The following is a 27,987-nucleotide window of genomic DNA, read 5'->3' on the forward strand; positions in this document are numbered from 1 at the left end:
AAAAGCACTAAGGATAAATACTAGTACTGAGCTTGGCATGTACAGTATTCAATAGACAACTAAATATGATAAATGTGTGTGTGTGCGAGTGACATTAGTCCACTCTAAAGGTGCTCTCAGTACCAATGTGTGTATGTGTATGTGTGTGTGTGTGTGTGTGTGTGTGTGTGTGTGTGTGTGTGTGTGTGTGGGGTGGGGTGGGGGGGCTCTACCAAGCATGGCCAGAGTTCAACAGTATGACAGCTTCAGGGAAGAAGCTGGTGATCCTGCTCCGGATGCTCCTCAACCTCCTGCCTGAGGGGAGGGATTGGAAGAGTCCATGTGCAGGGTGTGTGGAGTCCTTCATGATGTTGAGGGCCCTACCCCTACACCATGTTGTGTAGATGTCTGTGATTTCGGGGAGGCCGCTTCCCACAAGCCTCTGGGCAGCCCTGACCACTCTCTGCAGAGCTTTCCTCTCAGTGACAGTGCAGCTACTGTGTCACACAGTGATGCAGGTGCACATGACACTCTACTGCACCATGGTAAAAGTGCTTCAGGACTGAGCTCCCAAGTCCAGCTCACAACAGCTTCCTGAGGAAGTAGAGATGCTGGTGAGCTTTCCTGACGAGTCAGGAAGTGTTGGTGCTCCATGTAAGGTCCTCAGTGATATGCACACCCAGGTACCTATAGCAGGAGAATACTTCCACAGCTACTCCTCCAATGTACGGGGGGGGGGGGGGGGGGGGGGGGGGAGGGGCAGCGGTTACTTCTGAAGTCCACCACCATCTCCTTGGTTTTCTTCACATTGATGCAGAGATTATTTTCTCCGCACCACTGCACCAGATGTTCCACCTCCTCTCTGTACTCTGACTCATCGTTGTCAGTGATGCATCCTACTACTGTTGTGTCATTTGCAAACATCACGGTATGGCAGCTGGGATGTCTCGCCGAGCAGTCATATGTAAGCAGAGTGAACAGGAGGAGGCTCAGCACATAGTCTTGGGGTGTGCCTATGCTGAAAGTGATGGAAGAGGAGATTGTGTTGTGGATCCTGACAGTCTGGGGTCTGTCAGTCAAAAAGTCCAGCACCCAGTTCCCCATTATGGGGCTCAGTCCAAGAGTGGAGAGTTTCTGTACCAGAGTCCGTGGGATGATGGTGTTGAAGGCAGAGGAAAAATCCAAGAAAAGCAGACGGACGTATGAGTTCCTGCTCTCTAAGTGAGTGAGAGCTGTGTGGACCACTGATGAGATGGCATCATCAGTGGTCCGGTTTTTCTTGTAAGTGTACTGGTGAGGGTCCACAGTGACTTCGATGGAGTCTTTGATGAGAGCCATAACCAACCTCTCAAAGCACTTCATGACTACGGGGGTAAGAGCTATGGACCTGTAGTCATTGAGGCATTTCACTGTTGAGCACTTTGGGACCGGAACAATAGTGGCAGTCTTTAGGCAGGTGGGGACGGATGCCAGATACAGTGAGGTGGTAAAATGGTCTGCCAGCACCCCAGACAGCTGGTGTGCACAGTCCCTCAGTACTCGCCCAGGGATGTTATCAGGGCCAGCAGCTTTGCGGGGGTTAATTCCTTTGAGGGTTTTAATTGCGTCACCTGTAGACACACTAAGGGGCGTATCACCAGGTAATGGAGTGAGACTGATAGAGTGAGGGGGGGTGTCAGGGTCCTCAGAGCAGGCGTAGAACCTATTGAGTGTATTTGGCAGAGACGGGTCATTCGGGCATTGTGCATCTTTGGTATTATAGTCTGCGATGCACTTTATTCCCTTCCACATGCTCCGGGTGTCATTGGAGGAGAAATGCCCCTGGATTTTCTGAGCATATGTGGCTTTAGCTCTTGCTATGCCTACTGCCAGTTCTTTCCTTGCCACTCTCAGTGCTGATGTCTCACCTGCCCTGAATAAGGCATCCCTGGCTTTCAGCAGACCTCTCACCTCATAATTCAGCCAGGGTTTCTGATTAGGGTAGCATGTTATTGTATTGGTAATGGTGACATTCTCAGTACACTTGGAGATGAATCCAAGTACCAAGGAGGTGTATTCCTCTAGGTCCACCTCTCCCTCTTTTGTTGCCGCTTGTCTGAATACCTGCCAATATGTGCAAAGGAAGCAGTCCTGGAGCACAGATGCTGCATCAGTGGGCCACACAATGACAGTCTTCTTTATTGGCCCAATCCTTTTCAGCAGAGGGCGATATGTGGGCGCCAGCAGGAGGGAGACGTGGTCAGAGAGGCCAAGTTGGGGGCGAGGAAGAAATCTGTATGCGCCACGGATGTTAGCGTATACACAGTCCAGCGTGTTGTCTCCTCGAGTAGAAATGGTGACATGCTGGTAAAAACTTGGCAGAATGTCCGTCAGCTTCACGTGATTAAAGTCTCCTGCAACCACATAAAACGCCTCAGGGTGCTTTGACGGTAGCAAGCTAATGGCGTCATTTAGCTCCTGTTGCGCTATCCTAGCATTAGCGCTAGCATTAGCACCCAGTGGGATGTAAACAGTGGTGACGAACACTGCTGTAAACTCTCTTGGCAAATAGTGTGGTCGGCATTTTACCGTCATTAGTTCTATTGCCTCGGAGCAGTAGCTTTTCACCAGCACACAGTTTGTACACCAACCTTCATTCACGTAAGCACACAGTCCACCTCCTCTTGTTTTCCCTGACCTGTGGTCGCTGTCCGCTTTGAACAGCTGGAAGCCATCGATCTGAAAGGCTGAATACGGCATGTTGTTATATAGCCAGGTTTCAGTGAGACAAAGAACAGCACAGCGCTTCATCTCCATGTAAACACTCAGTCTCAGGCGTAACAGATCCATCTTACTGTCCAGGGAATGGACATTTGCCAGGAACAAGGTAGGAACCGGTGGCTTCTTAGCCATTAAATGGGCCTGCACGCTTGCCCGTTTTGCCCTCTTCTGTTTCCGGGCACATCGTTTCCTCTTGCCTGCTGCTCCTCGCACTCTGCTACACCACTCTGCAGTTCTCAGAAGCTGCAGTCTTCCAAGCATTGATTTTAAGTTGTGGGATATTGTGGTGGTCGTGCTTTTTCCGAAATCGATGATTTCGACCGAGCTGTACATCACACGCAGATCCATCACAGAACCAGCACCAGCAACGGCCTCAGATTTGTTAAAAAGTAAGGCTTAGTTCCGGGAGCTTGAGAAGCCGCTGCATGACTGTGCGCCGCCATCTTCGCCATCTTACCTCAGAGGCAGGTGAGCTTTCCTGATGAGCTAGGAAGTGTTGGTGCTCCATGTGAGGTCCTCAGTGATATGCACACCCAGGTACCTATAGCAGGAGACTGCTTCCACAGCTACTCCTCCAATGTACAGGGGTGGGGGGTGGGGGTGGCGGTGGGGTGGGGTTGGGGGGGGGGGGGGGGCACCGGTTCCTTCTGAAGTCCACTACCATCTCCTTGGTTAGAACATGAAAATAGTCACCTATACCTATCTCCTGCATTAGCCTCTGATAGAAATTAGATGGTGAAACTCGGACTAGAAAAGCCTGACAGATCTACGTCACACTGAAAACTGGCATTCATGGACTCACCCATCTTGACTCACAATGGCAGGGGTGGTTCTAGGCCAAATTTTGTAAGCAGGCCACAGAGGGGCAAAAAAGGGCATTATCTAATTGTTTTCATTTCTCTTTCACTTTATTGTGTCTTTCTTTACTATATGTTATTTATCAGTATTATCATAATTGTTATTTTACTTTTCTTTATTCACCCAGAATCCCATGATCTGTTATGGCTAGTTCCTTTCTCCAAGGCAGTGGCAAAAAAATAAATTAATAAAACATCCTATCTCTGTAACACATGGGCTGTAACAGAGGCCAGGGCTGGTTCTACAGGGGTAATGGCTCCAGTGTAGGCCCCTGCTTAAAACCGCCATTGCATGAGGGGGAAGCTGATTTGTAGCATTAGCAACTCCTCCACACGGCAGAAGCAACTCCAGGCTTGTGTTGTTTGTGGAGATAAAACGTCCGTGTTGCAAGTCAGTGGAAGAGTTACGTTGCTGTTATCCAATCCAAGGCGAGATGTCCAAGTATCAGGAAATACGACTCCGAACCTTGCCGTTCGAAGCTCAGCTGTGATGTGGGTCACTTCTAGTTCCTGAAAAGAGTATACCAGACCCCCCCCCCCCCCCCCCCCCGGCCACACATACGACTTCCAAGCCATTCATTCCTGCTAGAGACCACTGCAGATGTTTTGATCAAGCAAGTGTTCAACACCTTTAAAGTGTTACAATGCAAGCGTTGCTGTAGAATATAATGAAAAGGCATTTAAATCAAAGAGGACAAACACAGAACCACTGTTATTTTGGAATCAGAATTATTTAAACATGTGTTAAATTTGATCAGTGTGTCCGTTCTAACTGTGGTATTTCATTACAGGTATGTGTATCACAGCTCCAAGTGGATGGTGGCAGGAAATGCAGACTCCCCGGTGCCCCCTCGGGTTTACATCCACCCAGACTCTTTGGCTTCAGGAGACACCTGGATGAGGCAGGTGGTCAGCTTCGATAAGCTCAAACTTACCAACAATGAGCTGGACGACCAGGGTCATGTAAGTCAACCCATGTGGGTTTCTCACTTCTACAGATCATAACCTTTAGTCACAGTTTACCCTCAAGGTACCAGGCATCTGGGACTATTTTGAGATTTCATGTAAATGTTTGGACAAAGAGGCTGCTTAGTGGAGCAGTGGTTAGAGCTGTTGCCTTGTAGCTAGAAGGTCCTGGGTTCGCTTCCCGGCTAGATTCTTTCTGCATGGAGTTAGCATGTTCTCCCTGTGCATGCGTGGGTTCTCTCCGTGTCCTCCGGCTTCCTCCCACAGTCCAAAAACATGACTGTTAGTCTGTTGGTCTGTCTAAATTGTCCTTAGTTGTGAGTGTGTGTGTGTGCATGGTTGTTTGTCCTTTGTGTCTCTGTGTTGCCCTGCGATGGACTGGCTCTGTCCAGGGTGTACCCCGCCTGATTGCCCATTGAACGCTGGAGATAGGCACCAAACCCCCCACCCCCACCCCCGCGACCCCACATGGACGCACGGGCTCAGAAAATGGATGGATGGATGTTTGGGCAAATGTAGGGGATATAGGAAGTTGAGATTGACCAAATTCCATCTTTCAGAAAAGGTTTAATTACCTGCAACATTTCATTTGTGGCTGCAACATCATCAGGCTGACGCCGATGGTGGCGTCACTTCCTTTGTTTATCCGTGGGCAGCAGAGGACGTTGTCGCCCTCTGCTGCCCACTCTCACTCCAAAAGCACCAACCCAAAAAACCATAGGCATATGTAGCCCAGTGTTTTACCAAGTTACGGTGAATTCCTGCACTCTTCTGTCATTAATGCACCATGCCTAAGTCATGTGACGTTGATCACATGATCAAAGGCCTGCACTGGCTTCCTCCCTGCAGACATGTGGGGGAAAGCCAAGTGACAGAGCTGTTGCAGACACCGACTACTGTGAGCTGGAGACTTGTAGGGTCATCATACACCATACAGAAGCTGGAATTGGCCAGGTGACCCTTTAAGGGTTTAAGGATGGCGAGCTAACGATTGGCCAGGGGCCAGAAGACCTCTCCTTCATCTTCCTACTGGTCTGGTAGGAAGTTGTCTCAGACAGCGTTCAGTCCACCCCCAACTCCTTACTCAATTCTTGGATTCACACACCTCCCTCTTCAGTACTCTTTGACAAAGCACTTGGATAATTTTCATGCACACTCGGATCACATCCTGGACAATTGATTCGGTGTGAATCCATTGGGTCTTCAAGTCCTGCAAACAAGTGTTAACTATTCAGGAGATCAGACCGAAGTCAGAGTGTTCCTCTAGAACTTTCACTAGAACTATAACTTTCAAAGTGCACTTTAACTTATTTATCAGTGCTGCAGCAGTGGGACCTGTTAATTTGTGTTTGTTTGTTTTATTTATAATTATTCAATATATTGTCTTTGCAAACTATTCCAACGTGTTGTGTATTCTTTAATTATTGACAACCAGCTCCAGCAGTTGTTCCTGGGTTCTGATAAAGTCAGTATACACTAGCCATACTTCATTTAACTTAATTCATTAGCGCTTCCAAAGTGTTACACATAGTAGTTAACAGAATCAGACAGGACAAGACTTTACACAAAAGAACAAACCTCACAGCAGACGACATAGCACAACTGATAGGACTGGTAGCTAACTCCACTTACTTCACATATGACAACACAATATACAAACAACTGGAAGGCTTCACCATGGGTAACCCGTTATCAGCCACCCTGTGCGAGTTTTTCATGGAAGACCTAGAGCAAAAAGCCATAGCCACTGCCCCCCCCAAACTGCAAAATAAAATTATGGAAACGCTACGTAGACGTCATACTGGAAATCATACCAAAAGGACAAACAGAAACACTAACACAACACTTGAATAACGTTGACGACACAGGCAACATAAAGTTCACTTATTAGTCAGAAACAGAAGGCAGCATAGCATTTATGGACATGAAAATAACCAGGCAGACCGACGGGACCCTAAACATAAACACATACAGGAAACCAACACACACAGACCAATATCTATTATGGACATCAGAACACCCCACCATACACAAAATGTCAGTAATCAGAACATTATATCACCGAGCAAACATGGTAACAGAAGAAAGAGTCCGTAAACAAGAGGACAAACACATACAACATGCTTTAAAGACCTGCGGATACCCGACATGGGCGATAAACAAAGGAAAACAACAAACAACAACAGAAAGAAAACAAACAACCAAAGCAAAGAACCAGAAACCCAGAAAGACAAGAACCAAAACCAGTGATAACCCACGTTTACCTCCACGTTTTAGATCCGGGGCTTATCATAAAACACTCGGGGCTTGAGCCCAAGTAGCTGGGCCTAACGCCGCCCCTGATGTAGTGGTTGACTGACATATCAGTCTATCCCCACCAAGTAGACCCAGTTTGTTTAATAAAACTTTATTTGAACAATGTTTCTGACACGAAGAAAAAATATGAAGCGTTCATTTGTAAAACCAGCTAAAAGGCCTTTTTGATCCAAACCAACAACTTTATTTTGACTGTTATCACCTAAAGTTATTAATAAGATGCATCATTTGAAAATGAATAAAAACAGATTGTCTGTTTTTTAAGTGAACCCTCCAAACACATCATACATCATCTATATTCTAAATCAGAACATCAAAGGAAGCCCAGTGAGTCTGTGTGAAAGGCTTAATCTGAGTCATTTCACTTTCCAAACAAGTATTTTGCATATTTTTACTTGAACCCGTTACTGCTAAATCTGCACAATACATCGCAATCTTTCAATTTGCCCAACATACTTTGCGTGTAAATGCTCAAGCTGCGATTTCCATTTTCCTCCTTTGAGCTTCACATCAGTTCAAGCTGCTGCGGTGATGAAATTCCTCTGGAGCTGTGCGGCAGTTCTCGAATGGAAAAGTTTTTCAGGCATTTGCTTAAATAAGTAGAAATGGATCTTCATGTGACTCCCAGAGCCATGGGACTTGTTCAGAATGGGTTTTCTCTCTGTTGTACCACACACCGCCCTCCCACACACTCTCTTTTTGAAGTCAGACCACGTTGACTGAATATGCAGGGAATATATGAGAAGTCTGGGATTTGAACCAGCATGCTTGTTTTCATACATTAGATTTCTTTTGTTCCCTGCATTTTGCTGTGAAGCAGTTTTGCAGAAGGCTGAGTGAAATGAGTTTGTTCTATGCTAACATCAGACAGCTGAGCTGATCTTGAAGCCTGACCCCAGTGGGACTGGTTTACAGTTAGAGAAGTGATCGTCTGGAATAAGCTCTTCTACATGTGTAACTAGGCACCACATTTACCTGTAAAACAACAGATGAAGCCCTTGTTGGTTTGATTTACAGCCCTTCAGATGTCAGCCTCAGTTTTATTCGAGACTTTCCTTTAATTAAAGTCGTTAAGCCGTTTAAACCACCTGCCTGAGATGGTGGATGCTGCTGTTGTTTGGGTCAAATATTTGAACGTAACTTGCTGTGGAATCTGTCAGTGATGGGACTGACTGTTAGCCAGTGTTGGGAGTAACGCGGTACAAATGTAATTAATTGCTGTAATGCACTGCTTTTTGCTGTAATGTGGTAATGTAAGGCATTACAGGGAAAAAAATTGTAGTATTTACTCGGTACAATTGTCAGTAGTGCTGTAATTACAATGCATTTTTAGACCCAGAATCAAGATGTGGGTTTCCTAAAAATTTTAATTGCGGGAAGCCTGAAAAAAGATCCAGTATCCACATATATGACGTCATTTATGGACTCAGCTTTGCGGGCATTCTATGAGCAGAGAGGACGCAGCGGCAACGGCTCAAATACTCCAGCTGCATCCTGCGCGCGGCCGCTGTTATATTCACAAAATGGCTCCACCAAAACAAAGTAATTTGTTTGCGATCGTTTACATCAGCCCATATTCTCTGGTACTTCATGTTTCTTTTCAGCTGAGTTCATAATCTGTGCCCCGGTGATTTCAACTCATTGCTGCTGGAGCGCAGAGCATATGAAGCTTTTATTTTTTTGCGTTTGGTAGATCCCTTTGGCTGATTAGTTAGAAAGTAGGAAATCTAGGAAACAGTTTTTCTGGAAGACTGAAAACATGCAGCATGCAGGAAGGTCAGAGAGAGAAAGGGCAGGAAATTGTTCAAATAAAATCAACAAAACAAAACAAAGTGCTTGAAAATAATTTTATCCCCAATACACATTTTTACCAGTGAAAAGCAATAATATATAAGCATTTAATATTTATACATGTGACAGAATCAGATCACCCCAGAAGTCAGTCCCACATCCAGGGCCGTATCAAGGCATTTGGGGACCGAGGCAAATGTAGGCTTGGAGCCCCCACCACCTTACTCCCTGCTCACTTAATATAAGATGGCAGCGTGCTGAGAGTACAGATTGTTGTTGCTTTTATTTAATAAACAATCATTTTAAAGCACTGTTATTATATCTGACTGTTTTTAACAGCAACCCTAGCTCAGACACCACATCACCTTCCACATATATGTCATGAGCTCACTGAGCGTCACATTACCAGATTCATATTGAAGTTGTATTGGTGAAAGTAACTTAAAGTAATGCAAAAGTAGTGTAATGCCTTACCTTTTAAAATCAGTAATATTATAATGTAATGAATTACTTTAAAATGAGGGTAACAAGTAATAAATAATGCATTACAGTTTTGAAGTAACTTGCCCAACACTGCTGTTAGCTGCTGGAGTCTGAGCTAGCCAATGCTGATCAGCTGTGGTGGCCATCTTGAATCAAGATGGGGACCACTTTTATGGCATCATTAGAAATCATCCATTTGTTAAAGCAGAAATCTGGAGAGGGCTGTAGCACACCTTAAGCTGCTCTCCCTACTTTCGTGAGGCTTCCGTTTGCTAGCGAGCATAAAGACTGGACTCTAGAGCAATGGAAGAAGGTCATGTGGTCTGATGAGTCCACATGGACCCTGTTCCAGAGTGATGGTGCATCAGGGTAAGAAGAGAGGCAGATGAAGTGATGCACCCATCATGCCTAGTGCCTACTGTACAAGCCGGTGGGGGCAGTGCTGTGATCTGGGCTTGCTGCAGGTGGTCAGGTCTAGGTTCAGCAACAGGATGTGCTCCAAGAATGAGGTCAGCTGACTACCTGAATGACCAGTTTATTCCATCTTCCCTGATGTCACGGGCATATTCTAAGATGGCAGGATCTTCCTGGGAGGTTCCTGCTGCATCGCTGTTCTGCAGATCATCAACCCAGTGTAACAAATAGAACCCATCACATGTGGGTGTTTGTGGGGAGCTTCTTTCCTCTTCTGCTTTGTTTTCCTGGTGAACCCTCGTGACTTCATGGTATATCTGCCACATCAGAAACAGACAGCATGCTGTAAATGTCAAGAATCATCAGACATCACAGCAGGAAAAATCCTCAGCTATCCATGTCCAGAGCAGCGCTTTGCCTAACTTTGTCCCTGTTTGTGATTTTGTGAAGAGATTCATCAGCTATACCTTCAAAATGACACAAGCAATAAACAATAATGTGAAAATAAATAAACAAAGTGAATAATTTGAACCCAATGCAACATACAACTTCACACAATCAACTTAGCAGAGCTTGTTCTGTTCCCTTGAGCAGATACAGAGCCGTTAAGGGGTCGGCCTGTGTAGCTGCTGCAATTCGGCTCTGATGTGGTTTCAATAATACAGTAGAGTCACACAAAAGGTGATTACTTACAATATATATATATATATATATCTTTTTGTTTTTCTCAGATAAAGATCTAAAATGGTGCAAAAAGCAACTAAACTCCCCAAACAGCATCTTAAGATGTATTTTATTTTTTCAACCTCGCAGGTAGAGCTGCCGTTTTTTTCGCCCACTTCCTGTCAGAAGCAGTCAGAATTGATTCTTACAGCGTCGTTTTGTTCCTAATGATGCGTTACCCCCCCCTGTACCAGCGCTGCCGGGCCAAACCTTGTAAAGCCTCACACAAACTGTTTTACAGGACTTACTCTTGAATACTTAGTTTTTTCCTAAAGACTCGTCTTCTTCTGCATTTTTGTTCACCACAACAAAAAGCTTCCAACCACAACTATTCAACGATGGGATTGCTGATCTTTTAAGGTCATCAGACGGTTTTTACCTCTGGTGTGAAAGCCCAAAAGTTTTCCAGTCATTGTTACTAAGCATGAAAAATCTAATTAAGGTCTTTATCAGAAACAGCCTCTGTCCTCTGGCTGCTCCATGAATCCTTCCAGATTATATCATCATCTGACTCCACCTCCAGCTGAATAAGTACAGGAACCTTCTGGGTGATCAAGTATTCATGTGCTTCAAAGTGTGTTATTAAATCTATATTGAGAAATAAAAGAAAATATTTAATCTTTTATTGCCTTCATGCTAGTTACCTTTACGCACACTGTTGTCAGGAGGCAGCAGTTTAAAGAGGACCTTCTATGGTTCATACAAAACACGGTTGGGAAGTTTAAATATCCCTCTGACACAAAGCAATCTCAGCAGCGCTATTTGACATTTTTAGTACCTTCCAGAATAAGTCATTTCAGAGCTGTGCCACTTCAGGAAAACAAGCTGGAGCTGGCCCTTCTCACTCTTCCACCTTTCAAGCCCTTTTTACAAGACACACCATGCCGGCAAATTGGCGTAATATTACCGCAACGGTGTGTCTTATAAACGCGCCATGCCAGCATGGCATTGCTCAAAATTTGCGGCATTCGTTCCGCCTCGCTTGAGAGTAATATTGCCATAATCAGTGTTGGGAAAGTTCATTTAAAAAACAAACTAGTTCAAAGTTCAGCTCATACATTTTAAAATGAACTAGTTCGTTTCTTAGTTCACAATTAAGAAAAAAAATTAGCTAAGTTTACTGTTCCACAAACGAACTAGTTCACAGTTCTTTTTTCTCATATATATATATATATATATATATATATATATATATATATATATATATATGTGAGGCTGAGGTAGCAAACTAAACATATTAAAAGTGCAAAACATTAAAAATGTATAATCTGTCAGTTAAGCCCCTTTTCAAATTTTCTGAATGAACTTTGACTCCTGCACACAGCATAGACGTAGAAGAGTAGACGCCGCGCCAACCGCTACTGCCTATGTTTGGCCACTTTTGCGGGTTCTACTTTTTATAAACTCTGGTTAACAGGAAGTTTTAGCTAGGCTTTAGCTCCGTGGAGATCTGGAGCTAGAACGGCGAAAGAATGCGTTCTCAAACCCGTTCACGCACGCCAGGACGAACACACTCACTTTTACGTTTGTCAGGCAAAATGCGAACGAGTTCAGTTCACGTTCATGAAAAAAAAAGAACGGATTCACCAACGATCTTTCAATTAACGCGTTCGGTTTTCGGATTCGATTAGGTGACGTCGGTGCAAAGGGTCAATAAGTTGAGAAGTTCCACCAGCATTAGCTTTTTCTTGGAAGTGGTGCTTTTTTACTTTCCCTGTTTGTGATGTCACGAATGGGGATTTTTTAAACAGTTTGTTTTAGGCGCATAATTCCAATGACAGAAAATGGATGGATGTGTTTTTTTCCACTTTTTGAGTGTTTATAGAGGCAGAGGAGACACACATGGTAGTACAAAAGATGCAAAATGTGAGTTTTACATAATATGTACTTTTTACATAATAAAAATAAAATCAATAAAAAATACATTTATTTTGTAAGTAATCAAAAACCCACATGAACACATTTAATTTAAAGGGATGTTCTGAAATATTTTTCTGTGTAGAATAAGATTTACTACCTTACATGTTAAAAGCATCCTGAATGGCTTCTGCTCAGAGAACAAGATGAGCTAACGGCTAACAGCCAAGACCAAGGTGTAAACTCTCTTTTATTTACAGAGGCCAGTCGGGATGCTTAGAAAAGCAAGATAGTAAATATTGTTAACTTTTACAAATAAACATACTTTGAAATGGCTGAAATGTTCCATTAACCTGGTGAAGATAGCCCTGGAACAGACCTAAAACAGGCCTGATCCTGGAGTACACCCTACATCTCCATTCTCAGTGCTGTTTTGTTGATTCTAAGGGATGCTTCATGCCTTTCATGGTATTAAGCCAAAGTCGAGACGTAAATTCAGGAGACGTTTCTTACTTTAGGAATAAATTTGTGAAACGAGTGAAAAGGCCCGCATCATGACCCGCACACCTTTAATTTACAGGTGATCTCAGGGCAAATGACCACAAAACAACAACAACTGCACAGATGGAGAAGAGTTTAAGAAAACAGGGTCTGCAGACTGAAATGAATGCATCATGTCTGAGAGAAGAGATGTGTGTGTGTGTGAGTGATTAGCGGTCTGGGACGTTGCCGTGTCATGTGTTTGATATTCAGAGGTGTTTCCCTCTCCTGCAGCCCTGCTTTGAAATGACCTTCTCTGTTGTTGGAGAGTGTTGGGGGTGTTTGGCTCTGGGGAGGTTTACTCACCCTCAGATTAATCAGGAGCAGACCGAGGCCTGAGGCGAGTCGGGGGCCGACACCGTCTGACGCCTCTGCTCCTACAGTTCTTGTTGCGACGCTTCAATCTCACTGTGGAGAACGTAGGAAGTTCTGTGTCTTAGTTTGGTCTAGAATTCCCTCCTGAACCCACAAGAACAATAACTGTTCTTCTCCTTGATGCATGCAGATCATCCTCCACTCCATGCACAAGTACCAGCCTCGTGTTCACATCATCAGGAAGGACTTCAGCAGCGAGCTCTCCCCCAACAAACCAGTCCCAAGTGGGAACGGGGTGAAGACCTTCAGCTTTCCTGAGACCGTCTTCACCACCGTCACGGCTTACCAGAACCAGCAGGTAAACAGCTGATTCAGTGCACACACAAACACTGGATTCATAAGCAAAAACAAAAGTAAGAAAAAAAATTCTGTTTTTCTCTGCAGATTACCAGATTAAAGATCGATCGTAACCCTTTTGCCAAAGGTTTCCGGGACTCGGGTCGAAACAGGTACATGAAAAAGCCGTCACAGTGTTTTCTGCACTTCCTCCATCTGTTACATCCTTTATATTTACTGTTTTTCATTCCAGCTTCTAATGTCCACATAGGGTCTTTGTGAGAAAATCACCAAACTAACACAGTTAGGAGTAATTAGAAACACACTTAACATTTTAGTATCCAGTTCAGCCCGGCCACTCCCCGGTCATCACAGGATCGTCAGCTAGCAGTGCCTACACCACGCTCAGGACAATCCAGACTCTTCTCATGCATCGTTCCACACATGTGGAATGACCTACCAAGCACTACCAGAGCAGGGGCTTCCTTTTCAATTTTCAAGAAACTGCTGAAGACCCTGCTCTTCAGAGAGCAGCCTTCTAGCACCCTCCCTGCACCCGTCCCCCCTCTCTACTGTCCACTCCTTGTTCCCTACTCTCCATGATTCATCATGCTGCCTCACTGCCAGTGACTAGGGATGGGTACCTTTGACATTTGAATCGATTCAGTACTAATTCTCGGTACCTAGGAATCGATACTGGTACTTAACGGTACCAATTTTAGATACTTTTGAGTGTTTAATATTTTAATTCTCTTTTATAATTAAATAAATGTTGTTCTCAATATATAACCATATTTGATAAATATCATGATAAATAACATACAACTGTTTGCATTTTAACATCATTCTTGTAGTTTTATAAGCTGATAATTAAACTGAAGCAAACATCTTTACTGTGAACTAAATTTACTGTGTATCTTCATTCCTTTTACCATCCTTTTTCATTTGATTTTTCCTACTGGGAAGTTAGAATTTCCGAGGAGAAAGCGAACGCCCCATTTGCTGTTAACAATGGTGGCAATGGAAGCTAACATATCAAGCTAACGTTATCTTAAACATTTTATTTACCTACCGGAGCAGATTAAGATGAGGATGTCTCACTTAGATCGTTGTCACTGGTTTCATCATCACCCAGTTATCCATCACATTTAGTGAAGTGGACCCAAGCTTTAGCGTGCGTTCTTTCTACCATGCTGCTCTGTTTACAACTGGCTCGCAGCGGCCGACGACATAACGCTCTTGCGCATGCGCAGCTGTCTTGGAAAATTCTCGTTGTGTAGGACGGGTACCGAAACGAGGGACCGTTTCAAATGACGTGAATTGGTGATCAGTCGGTACTATGGAATTCGGTCGGTACCTTAAAAAGTACCCAATTCTGTACCCAACGTTACCTACGACTGACTGGAAATTGCTTGTTGTTGTTGTTTTTGTTGTTAGACTCAAGGACAACATGCTGAATATCACTTGTAAGTCGCTTTGGACAAAGGCGTCTGCTAAATACATAAACATAAACTCTCATTTCCAGAAAAGTTACTTTAAACTATAATACATTTGAAAATACTAGTTACAGGTATGTAATAACTATGCGTTAGTAAAAGATGTTACTATCTAAAAATGTAACTAAGTTACAATACTTTGAGTTACTTTTGGCAAAATGTCCATGTAAAACATTTTTTAAATCTAAAATATTATAACTGACCGAGTCGCACGTTACACTAGAGTGGAAAAAACACACTACTGTATTTTCTATTTTCCGTCAGGTCACCTGTATACTTTTGCATCTGCTTGGTGATCGTACGATGTGTAACTGAAGCGTTTCATCAAAAACAATTTTCCTAATTTGCTAAGAAAGTGAGCAACATAAAGACTGGGTTTCAGACGCAGGTTCTGGACTTATTTCCTGATATTTGGACATCTTGCCTCTGATTGGCTAACAGCATTATGACTATCACTGACCCTGTTTGCTTTGCAACTTCGTTGTTTTACCTTCACAAATAACACAAGTCTGGAGGAGTTCTACTGTTTGGTGGAGTCGCTAATGCTAATGGTTAGCTTCTGCTAGTGGAAACATTCTCTGCTGTTTCCAGGACCCTTATTTATGGAAAGCCCTTGTGAACAATAAGCTATCCTTCAACAGTATCCAGCTTGATCTTGTCTGCAGCAGTATTTAGGAGCTATTTGGTATTTACTCACGCAAACCATTTTCAAAGGGAAAATATTTCTGTAACTCATTTTTTTTTGTAACGCATTACTCCTAACACTGGTCCTGTGCAGAATGAGGAGTGTCCAGGGGACCACGTGTCCACCTGCCACATGGTAGTGGTTTTCCCCCTAATTAAACCAGTATCTCAGAGTCTCCTGTGTCGCCGGTTTTTCAAAAGCACCCTAGTGAGTGTCTGGAGCCCACCTGGACACCTTATTCATTTAATCTCCAAGACTCAGCAGAAGAAGTCTGACTGGACGTTTGCACATTTGACCAAAACTCTGTGTCTCCTGTCAGTTTCCATCAGTCACAGCTGCAGATACTGGTTTAAATGTGACGGCATGGCTCTGTGCTTCAACAGAAGGGGTGGAAGTTAGGTCCGACATTCCAGAGCTGATATTTTTTCAATCGTACATTTTTATTGAATCATGTGACTCCTCTTGGCTCAAGGAGGCAGCAGCTTGTATTGCAGGTGCTGTCCATGTGACTGAATGCTGTTACCGTTTTCCACATCCGACTAACTTCATCTCAGCTCCGCTGATGCTGAACGTTGGTCACATGCTGTAATGTTACCCACTGGGTTAGTGTCAGGAAGCGTTTGAAACAGAAAGCTATTCCGTTGTATTTGATGTGTCCTTGTTCTTGCTGACCCCTCCCACTGATGCACCGTGGTTTGGTTTAGCAGTAGCTAGTCCTTTTCTGATGCGAGTATAAATACGTACACGTGACAATTTTTTTTATGTCAGCCATCTTTACAGCTTTGAAAACGTCATCGGTGTTGCCTCAACGTGAAGATTTTTACCCAAAATGTGTCTGCAGCAGAGGTTTGAGTACCTAATTCAGCCACTTTAATCTTGATGTCTAGACTCTGACCTGCGCCACATTAGAGGTATTACCGCCGTCTGGTCTCGTGTTTTAGGGTTTTCCTCCTGAGAGTTTGAACTCAGCAGAAAACTTCCATTTGTGCCTCTCTCCTCTTAATTTGTCTCATTGTCTCTGCGTCCCCGAGTCCTGATGTGTATTATTACACTGAGGGAGGAGAGCGGGGCTGGGTAGGACGTTCTTCACATGAAAGCAGCCCGTTCATCTGGTCTGCATTAATGGCACACAGATTTTTGAGACATCTTTTTTCATTTTCCAAACAATAGGCTGCTTGATTTATGAACTGGCATCAGAGTTTTATTGCAGAAAAGCTACAGATGAGAAGATAACAGAAAATGAGAGATTTGTGTGGCGAGAGAGAGAGAAAATGAATTTATCCTCACGTTCTGCTAGGGGTTCCTGCTCTGCCGCCCTACTGGGGTTTACTTACGTCAGATCAAAGTAGAAAGTAACTTGTTACCTAAAATGACCCCTGTCACTGTCAGCCTTATGCTGAGGATTGTTTATTATCTGTCTTTTTTTATCCATTTACAGAACAACAAGACTAAAAGCTGATTTTAATGCTGCTGTTTTGGCATAAATATTCTGATTGTGTCTGTCCGTTTCAGACAGTTTGACTATTCTGTTGCATTCACCAGTGATTCACTCACAGAATAAAGCTCATTTTAATAACTCTCTAAAAGTTCCTGCACTAAAAGTCAAAATAAAAAAACAGAAACTTGTTGAATTATCATAAAAACAAGGAAAAAAAACTCATAATTTTATGACTTTTGTTCAAAACGAAGCCATTAAGTAAAAATTCCACCCGACTCTTTTCCTCATTAAACACAAACCTCTTTCTAACTGTTGCACCCTGATACAGACCTGATGGCAGTAATGGCGTGGAGGAGGGGTGCAGCCATATGAATGATGCAGTGATGGCGAAGGCTGGGCGGACTAGTGAAGCTCACTAACAAGCCGCCACTTTCTGGAAGGCAGCAGGCGTGAAATAACACTGGGAGCAGTGGTGGGCACTGGCTTCTCTGGGAAGAAGCTGAGCAGAGAGGGAAGTAAATCAAGCAGGACGGAGAACCATGTACAGATTCAAGATGAAATGTCACCTCAGATTTATGTGCGCAGTAAAGAACTTCCTCCTTTTAATGGTTCCAGTTTCCTCCAACCAGACTCCAGCTTCTCGCCTCTCTCTCTCACTCAGACGTTTGCTAATAATCTTCTCGTTAACGGCATCGTTCTCCTCTGGATTCAACTGATCTTTGCTTTTTTTCATATATAACATGTGTGCATGTAGTCCAGTAACAAACCCAGTTATTTAAAGTATCCGATGCTCCAGTGAATGAACATAAATATCTGTAAAAACTCTGTAAAACCTTTTCAGCTACGTTTTATAAACTCAATAATTTTAGCATACTTTTTATGGTAAAAAAAATGGTAAATGGCCTTTTAGTTGCCTACAACCCCTGAAGGCGCTGAGCAACACAACAGCAAGAAAAATGACTCGTCTCTAATAATTAAATTCCTTCTCCCATCATGTAATTATTCACATACAGGGTTAACTTTTGTTCTAGTGTGGTTTATTATGATAAAACTCTGGGCCTGTCTTCTCGTTTCTCCCTGCCAGAACCGGCCTGGAGGCCATCATGGAGACCTACGCTTTCTGGAGACCTCCGGTGAGAACCCTGACATTCGAAGATTTCACCAACATGCAGAAGCAACAAGGTATGTGGATGCACGATGCCTCAGTTTGTCTCCACCAATGCTAGCTTGTTGTCTGACTTCATTTAAGTTCTGCTGAATTCAATTGATTTCAGTTAAACTCAATTCAGCACAATTCAATTCAATTCAATTCAGTTCATATCAATTTAATTCAACTTTATTAAATTCAGTTCAGTTCAAATCAATTCAGCTCAGCTCAATTCAATTCAATTACTCAACTCAACTTGATTCAAACCATTCAGTTCAGTTCAATTCAATTAAATTCAGTTCACATCAATTTAATTCAACTTTATTAAATTCAGTCCAGTTCAATTCAATTCAACTCAGCTCAATTCAATTCAATTACACTCAACTCAACTTGATTCAAACCATTCAGTTCAGTTCAATTTGGTTCAATTCAGTTCATATCAATTTAATTCAACTTTATTAAATTCAGTTCAGTCCAGTTGAATTCAGTTCAACTCAGCTCAATTCAATTCAATTACACTCAACTCAACTTGATTCAAACCATTCAGTTCAGTTTCAATTCGGTTCAATTCAGTTCAGTTTTATTAAATTTAACTCATCTCTATTCAGTCAATACAATTCAATTCGGTTCAGTTTAGTTCAAACTGATATAATTTAACTCAACTCGATTCAATCAATTCAGTTCAGCTCAATTCAATTCAATTACACTCAACTCAACTTGATTCAAACAATTCATTTCATTTCAGTTCAATTCGGTTCAATTCAGTTCAGTTTTATTAAATTTAACTCATCTCTATTCAGTCAATTCAATTCAATTTGGTTCAATTTAGTTCAAACTGATATAATTTAACTCAACTCGATTCAATCAATTCAGTTCAGCTCAATTCAATTCAATTACACTCAACTCAACTTGATTCAAACAATTCATTTCAGTTCAATTCAGTTCAGTTCTATTTAATGTAACTCAACTCTATTTAATCAATTCAATTCGGTTCAATTTAGTTCAATTCGATATAATTTAATTCAGCTCGATTCAATCCATTTGATTCAGTTCAATTTAATTCAATTCAGTTCAGTTCTAATCTATTCTATTTCACTCAACTTGATTATATTCAATTCAGTTCACTTTATTTATATAGTGCCAAATCTCGAGAGTCGTCTCAAGACACTTTACAATTGAACCTACTCATCAGTGCATTGAGTTTAGTTCCTTATTCCAATTAGTTAAATGTTTCCCATCTAAGAAAACCCAGCAAATTGCATTGAGTCACTGACCTGCAATTTCCTGTCATGTTTAGTGTGATCCAGAGGTGTGGGCTCGAGCCATTATTTTAATAACTTCTGACTTGATTTGATAAAATCTATAAAGACTTACAACTTGACTTGTACTTGAACACCAATGACTTGCGGCTTGAATCGACTTGCATCTGTTGACTTGATGATGACTTGAGCATATTTGATATTTTAGCACAAAAGTGGCATGACATGGACAAAAATCATAAATCATTATTCATTCTGGGTTTGATTTACTGCTAAATGCAGCAGCTCTTTGTTTATTATCAGTTTCAGTTGCACTTTCTGCTTGTTTGAGCAAATAAACGAAGCTTTAAGAAGCTTTTTTTCCAGGAATTTATTTATTATCATTGTCATTAAATTGAAGTTGGACAAATGACTTGGTTATGACATGAAAATTCAAAGTTAAGGACTTGGACTTGACTTGGACTTCCACTTCATTGACTTTGGACTCAAGTTGGACTTGGTTGTCTTTGACTTGGACTTGACTCGAGACTTGACTGGAAAGACTTGTGACTTACTTGAGACTTGCAAAGCAGTGACTTGGTCACACCTCTGGTGTGATCTCTTAGCTCCAAGCAGAAACAGATGGGCGACCAACGGTAGCTCTAAAAATGCAACAAAAACATCTTTATTTTAAAGACTGAGATCTACGGGATGAGCTACAATGTTTTTACTCATCAGGACAACAAAAGAAGTGATGCCAAACAAAAAAAGTCATTTACTAACATCTCAGAGCACCTGTGATGACGAGTCATTTGGCCAGTTGCCATCTGTTTTTTTATTTATTTTTTTAAGTTTTATTGATCTCCCAGATCTTACTTAAGCCTTTATATAGATTTCTTCATCGATCAGACAGTTTAATTGGCTGCTTCTCGTCTCGTCTCGTCTCGTCTTCCTCCGCTTATCCGGGTCCGGGTCGCGGGGGCAGCATCCCAACTAGGGAGCTCCAGGCCGTCCTCTCCCCGGCCTTGTCCACCAGCTCCTCCGGCAGGACCCCAAGGCGTTCCCGGACCAGATTGGAGATGTAACCTCTCCAACGTGTCCTGGGTCGACCCGGGGGCCTTCTGCCGGCAGGACATGCCCGAAACACCTCCCCGGGGAGGCGTCCAGGAGGCATCCTGACCAGATGCCCAAACCACCTCAACTGGCTCCTTTCGATCCGGAGGAGCAGCGGTTCTACTCCGAGTCCCTCCCGAATGTCCGAGCTCCTCACCCTATCTCTAAGGCTGAGCCCGGCCACCCTACGGAGGAAACTCATTTCGGCCGCTTGTATCCGTGATCTCGTTCTTTCGGTCATTACCCAAAGCTCATGACCATAGGTGAGGATTGGGACGTAGATCGACCGGTAAATCGAGAGCCTGGCTTTCTGGCTCAGCTCCCTCTTCCCCACGACAGATCGGCTCAGCGTCCGCATCACTGCAGACGCCGAACCAATCCGCCTGTCGATCTCCCGATCCCTCCTACCCTCACTCGTGAACAAGACCCCGAGATACTTAAACTCCTCCACTTGAGGTAGGACCTCTCCCCCGACCCGGAGGTGGCAAGCCACCCTTTTCCGGTCGAGAACCATGGTCTCAGATTTGGAGGTGCTGATCCTCATCCCAGCCGCTTCACATTCGGCCGCGAACCTACCCAGCAAGAGCTGAAGGTCAGAGCTGGATGAAGCTAGGAGGACCACATCATCCGCAAAAAGCAGAGACGAGATTCTCCTGCCACCAAACTCGACACACTCCACACCACGGCTGCGTCTAGAAATTCTGTCCATAAAAGTGATGAACAGAACCGGTGACAAAGGGCAGCCCTGGCGGAGTCCAACCCTCACTGGGAACAGGTCCGACTTACTACCGGCTATGCGGACCAAACTCACGCTCCTCTGGTAAAGGGACTGAATGGCCCTTAACAGAAAGCCACCCACCCCATACTCCTGGAGCGTCCCCCACAGGGTGCCCCTGGGGACACGGTCATAAGCCTTCTCCAAATCCACAAAGCACATGTGGATTGGTTGGGCAAACTCCCATGCCCCCTCCATCACCCTTGCAAGGGTATGGAGCTGGTCCACAGTTCCACGGCCAGGACGAAAACCACATTGCTCCTCCTCTATCTGAGATTCAACTATCGATCGGACCCTCCTCTCCAGTACCTTGGAGTAGACCTTTCCAGGGAGGCTGAGGAGTGTGATCCCCCTATAGTTGGAACACACCCTCAGGTCACCCTTCTTAAAGATGGGGACCACCACCCCGGTCTGCCACTCCCTAGGAACTGCCCCCGATGACCACGCAATGTTGTAGAGACGTGTCAACCATGACAGCCCTACAACATCCATAGCCTTGAGATACCCAGGACGAACCTCATCCGCCCACGGGGCTCCGCCGCTGTGTAGTTGTTTGACTACCTCAGCAACTTCTGCCCCCGAGATCGGACAGTCCATCCCCAGGCCTCCCAGCTCTGGTTCCTCCTCGGAATGCGCATTGGTGGGATTGAGGAGCTCCTCAAAGTATTCCTTCCACCGTCCGACTATAGCCTCAGTTGACGTCAGCAGCTCCCCATCCCCACTGTAAACAGTGTGAGCGAGTTGCTGCCTTCCTCTCCTGAGGCGCCGGACAGTTTGCCAGAACCTCTTTGGAGCCGATCGATAGTCTTTCTCCATGGCCTCACCAAACTCCTCCCACGCCCGAGATTTTGCCTCGGCAACTGCCACTGCTGCACCCCGCTTGGCTATCAGGTACCTGTCTGCTGCCTCCGGAGACCCACAGACCAGCCACGCCCTGTAGGCCTCCTTCTTCAGCCTGACGGCTCCCCGAACCTCTGGTGTCCACCAGCGGGTACGGGGGTTGCCACCACGACTGGCACCGGCCACCTTTCGACCACAGCTAGCAACAGCCGCCTCGACAATCGCAGAGTGGAACAAGGCCCACTCGGACTCAATGTCCCCCACTGCTCTCGGGACGTGGTCAAAGCTCTGCCGGAGGTGGGAGTTGAAGACCGTCTTGACAGGTTCTTCTGCCAGGCGTTCCCAGCAGACCCTCACTATGCGTTTGGGTCTGCCAGGTCTACGCGGCATGTTCCCTTGCCATCTGATCCAACTCACCACCAGGTGGTGATCAGTTGACAGCTCCGCCCCCTCTTCACTCGGGTGTCCAAAACATACGGCCGCAGGTCAGATGATACGACTACAAAATCTATCATCGACCTGTGACCTAGGCTGCCCTGGTACCAAGTGTACCGGTGGGCATCCTTATGTTCGAACATGGTGTTCGTTATGGCCAAACTGCGGCTTGCACAGAAGTCCAATAACAAAACACCGCTCGAGTTCTGATCAGGTGGGCCGTTCCTCCCAATCACACCCCTCCAGGTCAAGCTGTCATTGCCCACGTGAGCATTGAAGTCCCCCAGCAGGACAATGGAGTCCCCTGATGGAGCACTATCTAGCACTCGTCCCAGGGACTCCAAAAAGGGTGGGTACTCTGAACTGATATTTGGCCCATAAGCACAAACAACAGTCAGGACCCGTTCCCCGACCCGAAGGCGCAAGGAAGCTACCCTCTTGTCCCCCGGGGTAAACCCCAACACACAGGCAGAGAGTCTCGGGGCTAACAAAAAGCCAACCCCAGCCCTCCGCCTCTCACCCGGAGCAACTCCAGCAAAGTAGAGTGTCCAACCCCTCTCCAGGTCTCGGGTTCCAGAGCCAATGCAATGTGTCGAGGTGAGTCCGACTATATCTAGCCGGTACCGCTCAACCTCTGCCACAAGCTCCGGCTCCTTCCCCGCCAGCGAGGTGACGTTCCATGTCCCAAAAACTAGTTTTCTTGTCCGGGGATTGGACCGCCAAGGCTCCCGCCTTGGTCTGCCACCCGATTCACATTGCACCGGACCCTTCCTGTTCCTCCTGCGGGTGGTGGGTCCACAGTTGGACGAGCCCATGTATCCGGTTCGGGCTGGGCCCGGCCGGGCCCCATGGGCGAAAGCCCGGCCACCAGGCGCTCGCTCACGGGCCCCAACCCCAGGCCTGGCTCCAGGGTGGGACCCCGGTAACCCTCCGGGCCGGGTACTCCGACTCTTCGTTTTAACCGCCATGAAAGATCCTTCGAACCGTTCTTTGTCTCACCCTTCACCTAAGACCAATTTGTCATGGGAGACCCTACCATGGGCACTAAGTGCCTCAGACAACATAGCTCCTAGGATCATTAGGGCACTCAAACTCCTCCACCACGATAAGGTGACGGTTCAAGGAGGAGTTGGCTGCTTCTATTAAACCAAACATTTAGATTTTAGTCTTTAATGTTTTATGCGTATTCCTTTACATTTGGCGCTCCGTATGAACCCGCTGCCCCAGCCTGAACCCTCTCAGCATACATCAGAACACCACACATCAGCTACGCCTGTCCTTCACTTGAGCGGGGCAATAAAACCAGCTCCTGGCAGGTCTGCATGCATCTGCTGAACTTTTCCGTCACTCTCAGGCTTTTTGGAGTCGGCGTCAGCCGCGCCGCCTCTCCTTGTCTTGCCTCCTGTGCTGACGACACATGTTGATCATGGCTTGTAAGAAATGACCTCCCTGTGGTTTCCCCTCAGTCACCATGACGTGATGCTTTAGACCAGAGGTGTCAAACTCATTTTAGCTCAGGGGCCACATTGAGGGAAATCTAGTCCCAAGTGGGCCAGACCGGTAAATTAAAAACAACTTCAGATTGTTTTCTTTGTTTTAATACAATCAATATAAAACAAGGCTCGAGCCTGAGGACAGTGTAGTACAAGTACACCTGAAGTGTACTTGAAAATAAAAAAAAAATACAAAATCAATAAATAAAAACACATTCCTTAGTGATTCAGCGCTTACAGATCACATGGCTAGATCAGTTTCATGCAGCACTTAAAGTATATTTGACTCATTTTACTTTACATCTTTTAGCTTTCACCGGCACATCAATATCAGGAGTCACATCCTGAGTGGCGGCCAACTTCAGGATGTGATTCAAGTTCTTGTGTGAGCCTTGAGCGCAGCTGTGTTTTATTTATACTCATTACAGAGAAAACTTGCTCACAAAGATAAGTTTATTTTCTCTCTACATTGTAAAGTATGAAAATAAAGTTTACACAACCATCTCGTGGGCCGGATTTAACCCGCTTGCGGGCTGGATCCGGCCCGAGGGCCGCATATTTGACACCCCTGCTTTAGACCGTCTCATCAGGCTAACATCTGTTTGTCATCCTAAATCTGCTCGGCGGTAATTAAGATTTAATTAAAATAAGCTAGTGAACTCTTTGTCACCGTGAACTGCCTGCCGGTGTGTTTTTGTGTAACTTTGTGCAGTTCCGCCCCTTTGGAACCACACATCTTCTTCCCTTTGAGTAATCAGCTACTCTTCCTTTGCTGAAGCACCTCAAACTCCTCAGACCAGAGGAAAACATGACATCACCAAACTATTCCTCTGTCTTATTTTCAGTGTTTCACTCGTTCCCTTCCAGTCTCCTTGAGCCCAGCGGAGTGATTTTATCCAATGCATGTGGTGCAAAATCAGAACTTGAGCCAAGCAAGCCTTGGATTATTCAGCTCCTCGCGTCGTTTGAAGCTGCAGTTGTCCAACAGCAGAAGGAACGTTTGCCAAAGTCTCATTAATGGAGAAGCATGTGATTGATATCCTTCTGCTATTGCCTCACTTTCACTGGTGGATATGGCACAGCTCTGAGGAGCCGAACGATGAAAACACACTCGAAACTGAATATTTCTCCATATTGCAGCCATATATTTTACAGAACTGCACATGATGTCATGCCCAGCACCGGTTCAGAGTAAAGTCTGGAGTTAGTCTATGGAGAGGATCTCAAAAGTTGATCACAAAGTTATATCTTTAACTGGCAACAGGTGCATTGAGTGGATGTTCAGTTAGCTTCATTAGTCTGCTGTAGGGCTCCTGCTGGAGTAGATGAACATGGGTTATTACATCAGGAGCACGTTAGGAGACGTCTTAAACTGTTCCCATGAGTAAAATCCGCCAACGTGAGGTCACCAGAGATCATTAGTCTCTAAAATGCATAAAAAGATCAATGACTTTGTGAAACGAGTCAAATGCACAGCAGAGGTAGGGTAGGGTTATCAACATGTGACACCTTGTTTATGTTTTCCAGGTGGCAGCACTGGGACGTCTCCCACCACATCCAGTACAGGAACTCCTTCTCCATCTGGTGCGGCACACCTCCTCTCCCCCTCCTGCTCCCCCCCAGCCTTCCACCTGGCCCCAAACACCTTCAATGTGGGCTGCAGAGAAAGTCAACTCTGCAACCTGAGCTTGTCGGAGTACCCAGCCTGTGCTCGCAGCAACATGGCGGCGCTGCAGGGCTACGGCGGCCTGGCTGACGCTTCCTACGGACGCCTCCAGTCTGCAGGAGGCGCTGTGGCCTCAGCTCAGACCTCTGAATCCTTCTTGCCACAGAGGACTTCCTCACTGATCGCTGCGGGCATGCAGAGCGGTGCTCATGCCTCTTTGACCAGTAGTGGAAGTGGCAGCAGCGCCGCTGGAAAGATGGATGCCTACAGCGGCCAGCTGGGCTCTTTCCCCACCTCTCAGCTTCAGTATGTGATGCAGGCCGGTGGCAGCTCCAGCTCTGCATCATCATCCTCAGCAGGATCCACCCCTTCCTCTGCTCACATGTTCAGTGGCAGCCACCACCACGTCCAGCAAGGTTCTTACAACGCATTCTCCCTTCACAACCCCTACAACCTGTACGGATACAACTTCCCCGCCTCCCCTCGCCTGGCTGCCAGCCCTGAGAAGCCTCAGTCAGGGCTGCTGTGCTCCCCCACTCCAGCAGGGGCCTTCCCTGAGCGCCAGTACCTGTCCAATGGAAGCATGGACACTATGCACATGATCAGCAATGCCACCGGTGGCCAGCAGGGCAGCAGCTCCTGTGATGGACGTCAGTATGGCTCCTCCTCTCAGATGTCCATGCACATGGTGTAGGAACAGTGACAGAACCTCACTAGGCTCCATGTTGCTCGAGCCTTTCAGGTGAAAATGGAAACTCAAACCAAAAAGGCCTGATGCTGAGCTTGAACCAGTATTTTACACGTTAAGGTGCCAAGAGATAGAGAAGGTTGACACTACTATTTAAGTCTCTGTGTGTTAATGAAGACAACCCTTTGGTCCGTGGCTCGACACTTAGCTTCTGGTAGCTAAGAAACAACAAACTCAGCTCAAAGGGACGAACTGGTTCTGGTTCTGGTTCTGAAGGACGTGAAACATTACGGTGCAATAACAGAGAGCCGCTTTAGGTGACTCTTTCAGAGACTCAAAGGCCATCTGGTCTTCCTGCCGTCTGTAACCAAAACAACTTCCACTGTGATCCACAGATTTCTGCTCCATCCAGCACTTTTAGGTTTAGAAATGAGCGAGACTCGGTGTCGTGCTGCGGCGGTCTGAGCTTTGGGCTGGAGGGAAAGAGAGGAATCAGGATGTTTTAGCTGCAGAGCCCAGCCGAGGAAACGGGTCCTCCAGCATGCATCCTCGTTTGTGTTTTCCTCGTGGACGTAAAGGGCTTCTCTATATTTGAGTGAATTTTGTTTTCAAGTATATATGAGATGGTGAATGCATCAATAACATAAGCTTCAAAAGTTGTGTGAAAAGTTTAAACGTAAGCAATAGCATAAAAGAGTACATTGTGTTGTGGTGTGTATTACAGATGTGTATTTAAGTGTTGGGCAATATAGCAATTTTACCACCCAATGTGTTATTAAAAATGAGTGAAAAAAGGAAATAAAGTCATTCTTTTTCTTTATGGAGGTGTTTTAAAATAAATGTAAATATGAGTGCCAAGCACGCAAAACCCAAAAATAAACATTTTACTTCATAAAAAAGACAAATTGTCTTCAGTTTTGGTGACTATTTATTGATTTATAACTTTATTTTTATAATTAATGTAATGTGAACACAGGTCACCTCATACAAGTCTCATTAGCTGTCACACACACTGATGTTATGGTGAAATTTGTTCTTCATATTTGACCCATCCCCTGGGGGAGCAGTGAGCGGCAGACACGGCCGTGCTCAGCAACTATTTGGTGGTTCAACCCCCCCAATTCAACCCCTTAATGCTGAGTGTCAAGCGGGGAGGCATTGGGCCCCATTTTTAAAGTCTTTGGGATAACCCAACAGTGGATTTGAACCCACAACCTCCCAGTCTCAAGGCGGACACTCATACCACCAGGCCACTGAGCTGGTTTGTAAGTGATGTCCCACCTCTATGACAGTGACGAGCCTAAACTGTATGAGAAACCATCTCCATGGTGGAGCGTAAATCGAACATGTGCCAGGTGCAGAATCCTCATAGTGCAGGTGTGACAGATACCCATAATAATCAGGTCCTTCATTGCAGATTCTGGATATTTTCTTCATCCTATTACCAATTTATCAGTACTTACCCAAGATGTAAGTGCTTTATGGTTAATGGTCTGTATCTGATATAGCGCCTTCTAGATTCCTGGAACCCCCAAAGTTCTTTACAACACAGTCATTCACACCCTGGTGGTTATGAGCTACATTGTAGCCACAGCTGCCCTGGGGCACTGACAGAGCCGAGTCTGCCGAACACAGG

General features: G+C 45.1%; 1 protein-coding gene across 1 annotated transcript in view; it reads left to right on the forward strand.

The window, feature by feature from the left end:
• Positions 1 to 26,590, forward strand: part of tbx15 (T-box transcription factor 15) — a 37,899-nt gene extending 11,309 nt beyond the window's left edge. Inside the window, exons 4-8 of the mRNA XM_015965835.3 lie at positions 4,388 to 4,559; positions 13,192 to 13,359; positions 13,446 to 13,510; positions 18,041 to 18,138; positions 25,525 to 26,590. Of these exons, the coding sequence (XP_015821321.1) occupies positions 4,388 to 4,559; positions 13,192 to 13,359; positions 13,446 to 13,510; positions 18,041 to 18,138; positions 25,525 to 26,357 (1,336 nt within the window). The 3' untranslated portion in view covers positions 26,358 to 26,590. The remainder of the gene's footprint in view (positions 1 to 4,387; positions 4,560 to 13,191; positions 13,360 to 13,445; positions 13,511 to 18,040; positions 18,139 to 25,524) is intronic.
• Positions 26,591 to 27,987: the final 1,397 nt, after the last annotated feature.

Source organism: Nothobranchius furzeri, chromosome 14 (assembly GCF_043380555.1).
Source record: "Nothobranchius furzeri strain GRZ-AD chromosome 14, NfurGRZ-RIMD1, whole genome shotgun sequence".
In the NCBI taxonomy this organism is placed as follows: domain Eukaryota; kingdom Metazoa; phylum Chordata; class Actinopteri; order Cyprinodontiformes; family Nothobranchiidae; genus Nothobranchius; species Nothobranchius furzeri.